This window comes from Phlebotomus argentipes, unplaced genomic scaffold (genome assembly GCF_947086385.1).
Source record: "Phlebotomus argentipes unplaced genomic scaffold, Phlebotomus argentipes genome assembly contig_39, whole genome shotgun sequence".
Taxonomy (NCBI): domain Eukaryota; kingdom Metazoa; phylum Arthropoda; class Insecta; order Diptera; family Psychodidae; genus Phlebotomus; species Phlebotomus argentipes.
In genome coordinates, this window is record NW_026776182.1 from 2,017,334 (window position 1) to 2,033,476 (window position 16,143).

At 34.6% G+C, this 16,143-nt stretch overlaps 1 protein-coding gene across 3 annotated transcripts; it reads left to right on the forward strand.

Moving 5' to 3' along the window:
* The first annotated feature begins 1,170 nt into the window (after window positions 1-1,170).
* LOC132263796 (organic cation transporter protein-like) lies at window positions 1,171-16,116 on the forward strand. 3 transcript variants are annotated; one of them, XM_059763780.1, is made up of 7 exons: window positions 1,171-1,613; window positions 5,433-5,826; window positions 8,130-8,397; window positions 8,492-8,786; window positions 8,865-9,039; window positions 9,165-9,310; window positions 9,382-9,783. In XM_059763780.1, exons 1-7 carry the CDS (start codon window positions 1,353-1,355, stop codon window positions 9,574-9,576), a joined length of 1,734 nt encoding a protein of 577 aa, XP_059619763.1. In that variant the 5' UTR covers window positions 1,171-1,352; the 3' UTR covers window positions 9,577-9,783. The 3 variants fall into 3 exon arrangements, with proteins under 3 accessions (XP_059619763.1, XP_059619765.1, XP_059619764.1); XM_059763782.1 differs by lacking the exons at window positions 1,171-1,613; window positions 8,130-8,397; window positions 8,492-8,786; ... (1 more) ...; window positions 9,165-9,310; window positions 9,382-9,783 and adding exons at window positions 15,079-15,812; window positions 15,875-16,116 and having other exon boundaries at window positions 5,795-5,826; XM_059763781.1 differs by lacking the exons at window positions 1,171-1,613; window positions 5,433-5,826; window positions 8,130-8,397; ... (2 more) ...; window positions 9,165-9,310; window positions 9,382-9,783 and adding exons at window positions 10,920-11,041; window positions 15,079-15,812; window positions 15,875-16,116.
* Window positions 16,117-16,143: the final 27 nt, after the last annotated feature.

Below are 16,143 nucleotides of genomic sequence, written 5' to 3' on the forward strand. Positions count from 1 at the left end.
ACAATAATTTGTAATGTGAAAAATAAGGAAAACACTAATTAATTTCAAGCCAAACATTCTTTCGCAATGCTTCCTCTACTGCCTCTAATGAGACAAATAGCATTTACAAACTCACTTGACTATTTCGTAAAGCTACTCTTGCCAAAGATTCATTCAGTAATATAAGTTTCGAACAAAATTTGTATCTCAAATTTTTACCAATAAAAGAGACAAAATTAGGAAATTGCATATTTTGCACTATTCACTCTTACAAAGAAATACTCAATTACTGTGATTTTAATATATTTCTAATTTTTTTTAATATAAATCATGTATCATGGAATTCGATAAATACACTATTAAAATGAGCAGTAGAAGAAAAAAAAGTTTTCCAGTTTTGAAGTAAATTTCCTAGAACATATTCCTTTTGGTGAAAATACATTTTGTTTTGAAGATACATTGCGACGAATTTTTTGTCTTTTTCTACGCTGTGCATTTCGTGTATTTCTCCCACGCGTGCTAGCGGAGGAGATAAACGAAATGTTGTATTTTCACCATTACATTTAAACTCATGTGATTTCACTCTCAGTGTTAATAATGACTAGAAAAGGAATAAAACAAACATTGTGCGAAAAATCCCGACATTCATAAGTTTACTATTGTGCAATATGATAAATTATTCGTCACACAGGCACTCATTACGCTTCTTTATTCATAGATTTTCACACTAACATCTGATTAGAATCTTAAATTTGGAGGTTTAACTATGAAAAGATTGATTCTTTTAAGTATTTCTATGTAAATAATATTTTAGAGAAAATCTACATAAAGACAATTTCTTATAGTCCAATTTATAGGAAAACAATGGCCAGTTAGATCATATTTCAAAAATACACCCACATACACATCACATTTACTTGCATATGTATAACTAGTGCAATATTTCAACAATAGTCTACATTTTTCTGGCAACTCTAATCTCAGTCAGTGGATAAAAATCATATCAACTCATAATTATATTGATAATGTTCTCAGTCAATTCCACTACATTAAGTCTCTCTGTGTACCTTCTGAACACTTTTCCATTGTAGTGACCGCCAAAATCCCACTCCAAGTAGCTCTCGACTCGTGCCACTGTACACAGCCATAGACTGGAGGTGTTCTGGATTTCGTGGCATATCAGTTTGTATTGCCAACTCGTGGCGTCCGTTTGGAAAATTTAAAGGCTCTCTAGCTTCAACAGAATCACCAGTACTCCAGAATCTGTATTCAGTGAAAATAAAAGCAAAATTGCTCTGAAAAACCAAAGCCAGTCGATCTCGATTGTACAACGAACGGATCGCGGTAATTGATCTCGAAGTCGGTAGTGAATAATGGTGTTTAAGACGGGAAATCTTCAAGTGGCTAGTGGCAAATCCTCTAGTTCTCTGGCTTATAATGAGCCCAATTGTGAAGATGGCAAGAAAACTGAAAAATATACAACACAGTCAAATGATTCTGCGCAGGAAGACAACAATTCTGATATTGTATCGGAGTTAACTGGACACATTGGGAAATGGCAATTGATGTGGGCATTCTTTCTGTCTCTCTTCCAATTTCCCTCAACTTTTCACCTTTTCGCATTTGTTTTCGAGGTAAATATAATTTTACTCGTCTCTACAAATTATAACCGGAAAATCATTGACAATCATGTCATTGCCCATTAAAGAAAAACACAAAAATATATGGGTATTTTGAAGGAAGAAAAACAATATTGCGGTAGGTAAGTATGATGAAAAACAGTGAAAATTAATTGTATTTCCTTTTTCTGAGAATTTCCAGTAAAAAATTGGAAAATCAACAAATTTATTTCATGAATTGTTCGCAGTAAAATTAATGTGACTCGACAGTGTCCGCAATTCTTGTTTACGTCATTGGTTTATCGCTGAAAATGTCGAATAGAATCTCAATTCAAAAGAAATGCCTCATTAAGAGAAAACAGAGACAATTGCTATGGTGACAATAAATCTTACACTGTAAAAATTTCACATAAGCATATAAAATTACAGAATGGTGATGAATATCATAACTCATTGGTTACTGATACATACATATATGCATTGCAATGAGCATCTCAGAAAGTGAATACATTTTATACATATGCATTTCTTAAGAGCATTTCTGCAGCCCTAACGTCTGCATGAAACTAATAAGTCTAATTTGACAACAAAGCAACACCGCGTTGTTAAAGTTATTAACCAAGAGGCATGTTTACTTGTGTGCTTTCTTTATTAGCGTGTTTGATTTAATCAAAAAAATTTCCTATATGATAGAATTGCGGAAAATAAACAGCTACAATTGAAATTGAAACCACAAAAAATTACTATAATTGCTTTTAATTTGTATCTCAATCATTGGGTGACAATTTCCTATAAACAACGGAAGTCCGAAAATTGTCATGTTAATTTATGATACGTATTTATTATATGGTAATATTTATGGATGATATTTCGGCTAATTAGGGCTTGTGATCATTTTGTGTTCTAATAAAGGATTTCAATAAATTGGCAGGAATATCACATGGCAGAAATTTCATAAAAACACAGCAATTTACAATACTATGCATATACAATATAGAAGTATGAAAGTTGCACAAGAAAAGTGAAATTTTCTTGCATCGGAACTGTTGATTTCCTATGACAAAAAATGCCCTCAATGTAATATCAACTTAATTTGAAAATTCAGTAATAATTAGGCAATAACTTTAAGTGAATTGCAATGTTGTCACAAGAATTTTTCACGCCACTTCTTACGTCAATGTTGCAATGAATGAATTTTACATATATTACACACACATTGTATATGAGCACATTTGTCGCGAAGCGACCTCCTTGGACGTCATATTTAATACGAACCTGAAATATATGTTTAAATTTGAATGAGAATTTCTGTTACTTTAATTACACATCTAATTTGCAATTACTTATAGACAATTTCCTAATGATGCAAGAGTATGGTGAAATTTCAGCACAGGTCCACAATGTAAATGGGGTAGTGCGTAGAAGAACTTCAATTAAAATATCGTACAGTGTTTATGATATCCATACATATCTCTTGTAAGTTGTCTGAGGCGACAATAATCTCGAGAATTTTCCTATTAATAACTATTGCATTTTGATGACAGACAACAGTGGGATTATATTGACACATTAACCATGAGTAAGAGTGATGAATTTCTATGGAAAGTCCTATGGAACACATCCTTGATTCATTCATGAACACATTCATGACCACCATCAATGCTGCTTCCCGCCGACATTAACAGAAATATTTCCAAAATACTTCAAATTTGAATACACAATGTCAGATACGGATCCTATTATGGTCATATTGACCGAAATTGTATGATAAAGTCGATAAAACATTTACTATTTTCTTCTGCATTGCTGAGTCACGGATTTACCAATTTGGATGTTTGTAGTAAGCACTGAAGATATAATGCGAATCATCATCTCGTGATGTATTGTCTCAAAATTGAAGTAACTCGTGATTTCCCAAATAAATTATGCTTTGCACTCTCCGTCATCAATCGGTCATTGGCCATGGCCCAGAAATCTTAGGCTTATGCTATGTATTTCCTTCTTGCACAATGCAATTAAGTCGCACGTTTCCATTCTGCTAAATAGATCAATAAACTCTCCCGCGGTCAACCTTCACTCTCATCCAACTGTCTCATGTGCGCCATGGAGCTTTTACCTGACGGAACAGTACAATCTCTAGTGTCATAAGCGCGCTCGGTATTTTGAACTTGATATTGGAACTTTATGCTGAGAATATTGATGGATATGTAACGTAGACAGTGAAGGTTGTCCACATAAGTAAAGGTTGAAAATATCCATACGATCTTATACACACGATAATTTTAGAATTAGAAAGAAATACGGAAAATACACAATCTCCTCTTATCTCCTCCTTGAGGTGAAAAATACACTTCACATGATAATTGAACAGACATAGCCATTTGTTGCTTTAAACTCTCTCGATAAAAAATAAATAAAATATTTATTCTCTCAAGCTAATTCTCAAAATGATCATTCAGTTGACCAAAGTATCAATTTAGTGTGCTAAATTATGAATTACCTCATTCAATTACAGAGACAATTAAATGTGTTTAAAGAAGCATTATCAAAGCAATTCATACGTGACAAAACATATTTGTTTAGCATATTATCACACATTAATCAATTAACATATTTGCATATTTCTCCAATACACAACTAATACGGAGTACTTATGGTATACTGAAACACAATAATAGTGCCACAATTTTGTTACTTGATCTGTGTCCTTCGACACATAGTTCATGTTAGCATTCTTTTCTAATTGACAATTCAAAAAATATGCAGAAATCGCTTGTCCCTCTTACTATTGCAAGACATGAACAAATAAATAAACTGTATTCAAATGGTAAGAAGCAGAAAAATTTACAACTCTGCAATATTCCCTTCACTAAAGTGTAATCGTTGCAATGCATTTTGTATTATTACACCGTAAAGTACTTGGACTGTTGATCAACAATTGTTGCTTCACGTACATACATATACTAAAAAATTAGTTTCTGATTTTCTTTTCGTTTGATTTCATGTATGAATTTTTTATCCATCAAATATCAGTGATTTTCCAATCCCTAAGGTCGTTTCAACGTAAGTCGTATTATATAGTTAAGGAAAAAGTAAATTAATTATCCGAACTAATGTTTCAAATTATCTGCTTTAAAATATGTCACAAAACAATCTAATACTGATAGTTTGTAAAGGTATGATAAAATAGCAATGTCAAATGTTTTCCTTCAGTAAAATATTTTACAAGTTTCTATATGAAGTGAAAATTCCATAGGATATATCAAAACAACTCACAAATTAAACTACTGTAAAGCAATCAGTTTCTTGCATAATTTCGCTATGTTTTCCACTTTTGTGTTATACAAACTAAATGGTCGGATGTCATGATCTCAAAAATATCTGTATAACTTGAGTTGGAGTATAAATTCTGAGGGATTTACTCCATCTCTTTCATGCCCTTTACTCATGTTCTCATACTATTGAATTGAAATAGCGGAGCTAACAATTCGCGAAAGAATATTTTCCTCCGCCGCAAATTTATCGATTTCCATCCAAGTGAATTTGATATAACAAGAGAATGGATAAATAGGGGTGGAAAAAGGATAAGCCATACCATCCAGAAATCTCATGGTTTTCTTTTTCGAATCAGTAAATCATGCACAGCATATTTTCAATTTTATTGAATGGTGTTGAAATCGATCATGTACAATTTTGCTTCGGTATATTATCGTATTAAGAAGTAATTACCATGATATTAGATTAATTTTTTGAGTAATAGGCGGAACTTTTTATTTTCAGAATGACATTTTCTAATACACATATATTTATATTTACAAATATACATATCTTTAGGGAGCTACAAAGGACTTTTGGTGTGCTGCTCCTGATCACCTCAAATCAATTCCTACGAATATTTGGCGGAATATTACTCAACCTAAAAATAGTTGCAGCATAATCGATGTAAATTTCAATGAAATCTCAGCGGAGAACTTTACAGAAATGCTGAGTAATGCATCCAGCAAGACCTTAGTTGAATGCAAGTCTTTTGAGTATGACATGGACCTGATAGGGAAAACAATTATCTCGGAATGGCAGCTAATCTGTAATAAAGCCACTATGGTGAGCAACGTGGAGATGTGCTTCTTGGCAGGCGCAGCCGTCGGAAGTGTGTGTAGTGGATGGATATCTGATCAGTTTGGCCGAAGATTCACCCTCATGTCTTTTGCCACAGTTCAATGTTGTATTGGTAAGTTATTTTCCATAATATTAATATTAATTAATAATAATTATTTATTTATTTCCATGCAAACAAGTATTTAGTGTTATATTTTTAAATTTAATTTGCAACAATTCGTTTTAGATGAGACTAAATAAATTGAGAAAAAATATATATTTCGCCAAATCACATAGTAAAAGTTGTGCACGATACCACTGGTACGTCGTTTGCTCGAGAGGATAAATATTTACATTGCAAAAGTATTATAAAGGCATACAAAACACTCAGTTATGAATGTGAATAAACTCCACCATAAATAGCTTCAAAGTATTTTACATTCCATCAGAATATTAACATCTTTTCATCTCTCCAAAAATATCTTCATTAGACACACGATCAATTGCTATTCCAGCCTTTTCACCTACTACATCCTACCCGCTCAGCCCTTCTCGTCAAGAAAGAGTTGTATGAAAGACATATCTGTTATATTCTTTTTTTCTGAATGTTGGCCAACATTCAGAAGACGCTATCGCAATGAAATCTTGGGCAGAATAAAGGAAAACTTTTCCTCAGAGATGTTACTCCAATCTAAAAGCTGAGCAAAGGAAACCATACACAGAAACTCATTTCAAAAGTATTTCCATATCGCATGAGAATCTCATCTTTCAAAAATTAATAAAGTTGTTCAAATAAAAGATTTCGTGATTTCTTTGAGAATGAAACAATTCTTATTTATACAAAATATTCAATTTGCGCCTCATCGAGCCTTGATTGCGTAAATCGCTCATAAATTGAATGAATTATACTTTAATCGCCTCTCAACTGATTACACCGCGTTGCTCATTTTCAAAGTGATAGCGTCAAATAAAATATATTGCGCCCATTTATACCCGCAAACTTTACCATGACATTGAACTACATTTTCATTATTGAGTGGCTTTGGTGTTATAAACCCTATGACATGGAAAATCACATATACACGTAATGAATGTAATGAATATTGGGTCGCTATTTTAATCACCTTGACAGTGACAATACGGAGAAAAGTATTAAATTAGGTTTTCATATTCTGCAGAGTGCTCAAAATCGTATTTCTTTTTAGGAACTGATAAGTTGTATCAAGCTATATCCAATTTAATACGCCATTCAATTGATATCAATGAACAATAGCATATGATTTGTCTCCTAAAAAGTGTGTTGTGGACAATCTTTCCGTGTAATTTTTTTTGAAATGTTACACAATATATCTTCATAATTTTACGTAGCATATACTTCAATATCCATATCAATTTCAATGCAATAAATCAATCCGTTCTACATGTATGTACCGAGTTACAAGAAAAAGAAGTCGCGTGGAATCAATCAACAAATGCATGGATGAATATTTCTGTATCGTCCTTTTTCCACGTGGCCCCGCCAACCCACTCACCAATTGAATAAGTGATATGGGAGGTAGGGCGAGCCTTGGAAATAGAAAACTAGAAGATTTGACACTGGATAGTCCCCCTCTCGTTGGTCCTCGAATTCACTCTACCACTATATATATATATATATATATATATATATATATATATATATATATATATATATATATGCTGACTGAGCAGAAAGTGCTTTTCTAACATCATAATAGTCACACAACACAAAATCCACCACGTTCACCTGGTTGATCTGATATGTATAGACGGCACGACATCCAATTGACTTGGATTGGGCGGAAAGCAAAAAAAATTCTTCAACATCCACACTCCTTGTGCTTGTACGTCATACATATCAACCTGTCCCACATATGTATTACACATTTGATGAAGCGCGCAACCCGTTTACAACTATGAGTTATTTCATTTTCGCATCACATTTGCGTAAATTGCATACTGTTAATAACTATTTAATATGTCTATGAGAAAATTCTGATTCATTTAATTTTCTACAATTCTTCTCAATTACTACCCAGAATTGAGGATACGGTGAAGAAAGAATGAATTATTGTAGATTAATTGTATTAAACCTCTCCATAAAAATTGAGGAAAGTATCACCTGCAACCAGTGTGATGAACAAATTTGCGTTAGAAATCAAACTGAATAAAATGCTTAATTCAATCATATTTTGCCTACGTACCGGCGAAATATATTCTTCACGTTGATTCAATAAGTACCCGTCTTCAAAACTTTTACAAGGGGCCAATATTTGTTGAAACGGAAACTGCTAACACAAAAAATGGAAATAAGTACCCATAAAAAACGATAAAACCTTCTTTAAATTCCATAGATATATACCTCTTGCTCGCCACCTTGTTTCTTATTTAAAATTCAGCGTGCTAATTAAATTACAGGGATTTTGCTCGCCTTCGCCTCATCACTGTCCACATTCATGGTTCTGAGGTTTATCAGCGGTGTCGCTTCAATGGGGGTTCTGGTTGTCAGTTTCGTTCTTGTGGTGGAACTAGTGTCCGGCAAGTATCGAACCATCATTGGTATCCTCAACCTCCTGCCGCTGTCCATCTCATACATGGTCATCGCTGGAATCGCATATGCGGCACGTGATTGGAGGACGATCCAACTCATCGGCTCGGTGCCCTGCCTCCTTCTCCTCATAATGTGGTAAGGTGAAATTAGAATTTCTTCTCATTTCTTGTACGCTTTTCAAATTTCAAATCAATGACTGTGAAATTGTTCTCCCGGGGGAATAAAATAGGCTTAATGTACCCGAGTCCCCGCGATGGTTGCTGGCAAGAGGTAAAATGGAAGAGCTCAAAGAGATTATCAATCGAATTGCTGTGAGGAATAGGATCACTCTTCCGGACAACTATGAGAAATTACTAATATCGCCATCCGATGTGAACGATACAGTTTCCATATTGGATCTATTCAAGGGGAAATATCGCAGGACCACTCTCTTAATGATTGTGATTTGGTTTTCACTCGTCCTCCTCTACTTTGGTATCACTCTTCATATGAATAATTTGGGTGGAGATATATACATAAACACCGTGAGTAACCCTGTATCTTTTTCTCCGAAATATTTAAAGTGCCAAAATTCTTTTCTAATTCAATTATTCGTGTTACAGATTATTGCCGGTGCGGTGGAGGGTGTGGCTATCCTATGCAGCATCATCGTCGTTCTCAAATTAGGAATCAGAATTAACTTAGTTATATACATGCTTGTCGCCGGATTAGCTTGTCTCATGGTTAATTTTGTGCCAGATGGCAATTTGTGGATTATAATCACTTTAGTTATGATAGGTAGGTTACATAGTTGCACACGACATGTGTGTTGTTTTCATAAACTTGGTATTCCTGTGAAAACCTTCACAAGGATATGGAGTGAATCCAATATAGAGATAACTCTGTGTTAATGCATTTTGCAGGAAAATGCACAATTGGAGCAACAAATGCCATCATTCAAACCTTCACAGCATACCAGTATCCCACCATGATGAGAAATTTAGGTGTGGGAACGGGAAATTTCGCAGCCGGCGTAGCTTTAATTGTCGTGCCATATCTCTGGCTAATGGTAAGTCAATGGTGACAAAAATTACATATTTATTTAATTCTGATTATAACTCTGTTACTCACTATTATCAGGAGCACATTCAATCTTTTCTGCCAATGACCATTATGGGCGGATTTGGAATTATTGGAGCTGTTGCCCTTATGCTGTTACAAGATAGATCTCCAAAGCCGAAAAGTCATCAAAGGGATCAAACGCAAAGTCCGCCGGCACATTTGAAGATCCGTACTGCATTTGATAATTCTGCATATAAGCATACAGAGACGTGATAACCATCTAATCACAATTTTCGTCTTTCATATAATTTTTTAATGGATATATCTCACTCAATAATATTTAAACATCTACCACTCTAGAAGATCGCCAAAACATTTTTGTCGAATATGTAAAATCATTAAAATGTGTCTTATAACATTACAGCATTTCATTTTTTATCTATGGATATTTTTCATTGCAATAAAAAAGCACCATGTGAAAAACAATTTTTAGATGATTTTGCGGTTTTGTAAATATTCGAAATCAATTTCAAAATACTCTTGCAAATAAATATAAACTCAACATATTTTATAATGAAAGTCCACTCTCTGGTAAGTTAAAAGTCTAAACTCAAACCACTTGAAGATTATAAGACGTTTAACAATTCATTGTTTATTGTATACACAATGTATACTTAAAAAAAAGAGATTCACCTATATAATTAAAATATTTTTATAAGCACTCTTCAATTATATAGCACCTTTATAGCAATTTATTACATTAGCACCTTTATGTGCTTAGCATAGTTCAATCAGCATATTATGTATCTTAAACTTTTTTCTCATATTGCAAATCAGTGTTGAATAATATTAGGAAATACCACAATTAAAACATCTAATCGAATTTTTAGGGAACGCGAAAAGCAAGTTAAAGTTTGAATTTTGGCAAACACTTGAAAAAAAAGATTTCATGAATCCAAGTAATCAAGATATTGTGATTCGAATTTTATTCAGTGTTTATTGCATATACCAACTGTTATTGTGTTATTCAATATCTATTTAATTCTACCACTACAATGTTCGTAGGTTAAAACATGACAAACTTCACGCATTCCATGTAGATACCACAAGACTATAGTGAATTCTATTGTGACGCTGTGTACCAGCAAAACAAGCAAGAAAGTACCATTCTTTCGTTTGTTTGCTCTGTGGGATGATTGAGGAATAAACTAGTCGGAAACGTGATCTTGATAAAGCAAACAAAATCACCCCGAGAAGTAAGTTCAAGTGACAAAATCATTATTAAATTTACCATTCAGCAAAGGATAGGAGAAAAACCGACAATAGGAATGATAATACCATGTAAAGTGGACGTGATTTGACTGGCGATGAAGCGCAATTTTTAGTGGGGAAAAATGTTGTAAGGTGAGACAAGTGGAGTTACAAAGAATCTTCCAATTGAGACTGAAAAACAAGCAACAAAATTCATATGCCAAGTCGCACCGGTTTTGCAGAACATCGAGCCCGACCCACGGTGGGGGCCTCCCGGTAAAAGGCGCCAAATGACTTTACCACATCGCATTACTGAGTTGCACTTCATATCATTCGCTTGGTGCGTTCTTCAGCACAGTACTCGGGCGTTTCTATCTAATAATCTCACTTTTGTAAATTGTTTCTTTTTGCCTCAGGTATTAAAGTAGGTGATTAAGAAAGTTTTGACTGTGTGACAACGTCTATAATGAAATATCTGTCCATTTTGGTAAGACACCCGTTGCCTTTTTAGTGTACTCACCCGATGAAAAATCTCGAGATCATCTCATTAGTTTCAATCGCACCTGGAGTGATTGCAAATACTTTCATCCAGCGATTGAAATGAGAAATTGTGCTACACAGAGTGAATGAAAACGCGTTTTCTACATTGAGAAATTAGAGAAAAAAGCTCCGTTTGCAATTTTTAAGCTTTCGAAATATCTTAATCCACATTCTCTGCCATGCTCTCGTTTTAAGTCTTCAACTAATGGTTTCAAACATGACAAAATATATTACAAATACGAAAATTGTTCACAATATTTAAATAGGCTATGAAAAAGATTTTAGATTGAATTATTCGAAACGCTTTTAATTGAGCTCAATTGAAAATTGTATTACCTTGTAATATGCAAAGTTGAGATGATGGAGAAAAATTAGAGAGTGTCTGTCGTTCATTGATTTTGTGTTCACAAACTGTTTTCTAGAAACTGTAAGGCGAAAGTAAAATAAAATAAAACACTTCATTGCATATTTTCATTCATTTTCATCGAAGTCAACTCCGCAACAAAGACACTCCTGCCCAGACAAGCATTATCTGTGATCGTAATTTATTCGCAGAAACTTTTTCTTGGCCACTCCAAACAGTCAACTCTCGTGAAACAAACTGAAATGTGTTGATCGTGAAATTATATTATTTCACATATATTTTGTGATTAACCTTGATTGGACAATCGCTATTTGATCAATTATTGCTGATTGAACATGAACGTAGTGAATCGAAAATATTTCCTATCTCAAGAACAATATCTGATATCTTGTAAAGCTTAATCAAAAGCCAACTGTACTCTTCCCAAATATACATTCTCTTTTAGTGAGCACGGTTGTTTTTACAAAATCACTACCTCGTACCGAGTCAAGGCTATTAAACTATAACCGAAATGACAGGAAAAACGGTGAAACTATACGTGCATAAAATGTTTCATTTACAATACTTCTTACTTTTCCATTCATTTATCTACAATCAAGAGATATTTTCACATTGTTTGCGCGTAATTTCTTGTCTCATGTCAACCATCGAGGAAGCTGAGGTGTTTTCTAACCATCAATACTCTAAAGTCTAAAGAGAATACACAAACTTATGGAATGTTGAATGAAATATATTAGGAGAAAGAAAGAAAGAAAAATTACACACTTTTTTATAACTCTATGTACTACATGTACTACTATGTATATCATTAAATTATTTCCTTCAATCATCTGCACGGTGAGTTAAAAGTGAAAATTTTCAGTAATTATCTTATACACGTAGATGATGCACCAACTAGAAAATGAAATTTCATTGCACCGTCTCAATATAGGAAAGTTTCTAAAAACACGGGAAATATTTTTGATGTTTTACACAAAAATACTCAATACACAATTTCTTCATTTGCATCTGCCTTAGAAGGCTTTGTGCAAGCTTATTGTAAAGTACACGATCAATGAACGATGGATGGGTTTATTGGTCCTCACATTTTCATTTCAACGCCTCGAAATAAATGAATTATTCACACTTATTTATACTATATTATATACTATAAATGTAGATGACACGGAGTCATTTATATTTATATATGTATTGTGTCCGAGATCGCTTTGCGTGATTTCTTTTCTCTCTTTCCTATTATACATAATACCGACATTGAGGAATAATAAAATAGAGATCACTCAGCACGTGCATTTCACTTTCAAAACAAATTATCTTGGAAATAAAAGAAATTTATAAAATACATAGGAGACTGACTTCACAAAACATTTTAGTTTCACATGATTTAAATACGGACTCGGAGGTAAATTTTACATATCTTTGCTCTCATAACTTCATCAATTTATCTTTCACACATCACAGACAACTCAATCTGTGTTCAATACGAAATTCGCAAGAAGAATTCATTTGTAAAGGGTTAGTAAATCAGTGGTGCTGTAGCAATTGAATAACGTAATTCTGGTGATCGCGAGAATTGATGCTAAACTCACTGACTCTTTGCGCTCTTTGCCCACAAACTCAATCTCTTGATTGTAAATTACACACCTCAGCAACGAGAGTATATTTCATGCGAAGAAATAAGTACATTCTTATTTTTTATTTCTCCCTCCTTCAATTTCCAATTGCATCACATGTATTTTTTCACTTGAAATTGATCTCAAAGTGTACAACGCAAGATCACATTATTTATCCCACCCTAATAAACTCCCCTTTCCATTCATTCGTCGTTTCAATACATACATATTTCTTACTTACTCCCCGAAAACTTGCATTTTGGGCTTTTCTGTAGACCCTTTTGAACTGCATTAATCAATTTTGATCCAACAATTGATCCATGACGAATGTCCGTAAAGTTATTTTTCGATCACCATCATACCACACGTATTTGGCGAATATATAAATTGAAATACACTAATCATACCACGTCTATATGGGCAATAATGTACAATCAGCCTACAAGAGAGTGCCGTAAACACCTTTTAATGCTAAATACCTCAATTTCTCAACAACAACCACTCTGCAAAAGATGTTTGTATAAGCCAATCTCAGGCCTTTCACTCTTGTCTTCTCACATGCTCTCCCGCCTCAACTGCCAGATATCAAATTAAACGTTACGCTGTGTCTCATGTATAGTTGCTCTTTTAGCTGCTTTATTATGTCAACGCACTCCACCAGTGTGTTAAGAAAAGTCATATAATGGGATCAGAAAAAATGCACAACAAAATTATGAGTTATTTTTTGCGGGTGAGACATTCCCCAAATGGAAGACAGTTGTTGCAGCTTTATTTATGTAACAATCACATAGAGATTCAAAAGTCTCATTTCTTTGTCATATATACATGAGGTCCCCATAGATCAGAAAAGAATTGTAATGTAAGCAAATTGCTCATGGAATTTTTGAATGAGAAAACAGAAATGCAAGTTGCATATTTATAAATTTTTCACGCTAGTTCTTACATCATATTACTGTTAGCTATTTAAATATTCTAGTCGCACCCAATTCAATTCTTCATTCATACATATTTACCAATTCCTTATCTCTTTTAGTCCTTCTTTTGTACCAAAAAAAAAAAGTAAGACGTAAACATGAGAAATTTATATTTTGTAACACCCCATCAAATGCAATGATCGAGAATATTAGATGAATTTGAAGTATTCATTGTCTAATAATTCAATATAAAATATATTTTTCGCACGCCATCAACTTGTAATCTTTCTTTCTCTTTTTACAAAATGAGTGCACAGAAATTTATAATAATTGAGAAATTAAGTATTTTCAATTTTACCTTTCGCAAGTTTTATATCACCGGCACCCAGTTGACCTTCACCGAGTAAATCATTTTTGCGCAACTTTCGTTCAGATGAAGTAGCGAAAAAAGCCAACAGGGTATCCAATAAGCGTTTAAAGAAATACTTAGCCATTGACGACAATTACCAAAGCAGCTTTATTAACCTTTAAAGCATGATTCTGGTTACTGTCCATCAGCTTTCACTGATATGTTAGCAGCAATGATGGGAACACGACAGTGAATTGCATAAGCACCCATCGTCTTCCGACCAATGTAAATTTATTGGCCACGATTCCGTGGGTGATGTGCTGTGGGAACTTTCTGATTGAGATTTCTGAGATAATCGAGATAATCTTAAACACCTAGGCACTATCGTATCTCTCATACAACTGTTCTCACTATTATTCTCTTATCGTTGTCACAATGATTTTTTATATGACAAGAAAAATATTAAAACAAATTTAATAACGAACAAATTTAAGAATTTAACAAACAACGGCTAGACATGATTGGTATAACAATTCTCCAAATTTTAAAATTTGGACAGGGATTTATTTTATAAATCTAAATATCAACTCTATGTTTTGTATAAATTACATTATATATGAATAATATATTTTATTGCATGTTGAAATAATTTAGAAAAATTGTCATTTTCATTATTTTGCAAGTCATTTTTAATGTGGTAAATGAGAAAAAAGTCTAACGATAAAAAACAATAATCTTTTACAGCTCTTCCTTGCGACCATCTTCGCGATGGCGTGGGCCAGAGCACAGTACGACAGTCCAGTTCCGCCAAGAATTAACGTGCCCGGTGCCATACCCCTACCTGTATCTCGGCCTAACCACTCGCCCTTCCGCAACGATCGCGTTCTCAACGCTGGTGGCCAGCCTGTTATCCGTGTCAGACGTCCGCTGGGTCCCCCACAAGGACGTCCTCTGTCGCATCTTTCACTTCCTTCCACTCCGCGAAGCTTAGAAGACGCCAAGCCAGTGACAGAAGATCCCGAAGAAGACTCTTTCATTCCCCACATAATTTCAACGTCCTCTCAAGCACCGCAGCAACAGCACTTTTCCTTTTTCGAACCCAACACCATTAATGACGATATCCCACAGCTTGTTGCACGATTCCAACCCCAAGAACGCCCTGCTCCCCTGCAACAGCCTCAACGATTCCTGCAACCTGAGCCACCACGTCCGCAACCACCTAAACCAACCCCAGTACGCCCCAGACCTGTTTTCAAGGAGCAACGTCCGGTGTTCGATGACGAGCCGGTCATCAGACGTACTCCCGAAGTCCGAGCCAATCCTCGACCTCACCACTATGATGAACGCGAAAAGAAACCCGTAGCTCAGATCCTCCGCAAGTATCGTGAGGAGCATGAAGATGGCACAATCACGTGGGGTTTCGAGAACGATGACGGTTCATTTAAAGAGGAGACCATCGGAATCGATTGCATCACTCGGTAAAATGTTTTCAGCACATACCTCTAATTTAATTTTTGTCAATTAATGTATACTTTTTCAGTGGCCGATATGGATACATTGATCCGGATGGAGAGAAACGCGAGTACACTTACGAAACAGGAATTCAGTGTGATCCCAATAAAAGAGACGAAGAAAGCGAAGAAGATGATCTCGGTGGATATGTGGATTACCAAGAGAATAAGGCCGTGCTGCCAAGTGGTGTGAAGATCGATCTAGGTGGCAAGAAACAATCAAAGCGTCCGGGTGGTGGCGGATCTCCGGCAAATTTCTACAGAAACTGACAGACTATCGCGTTTTAGTCACCACATT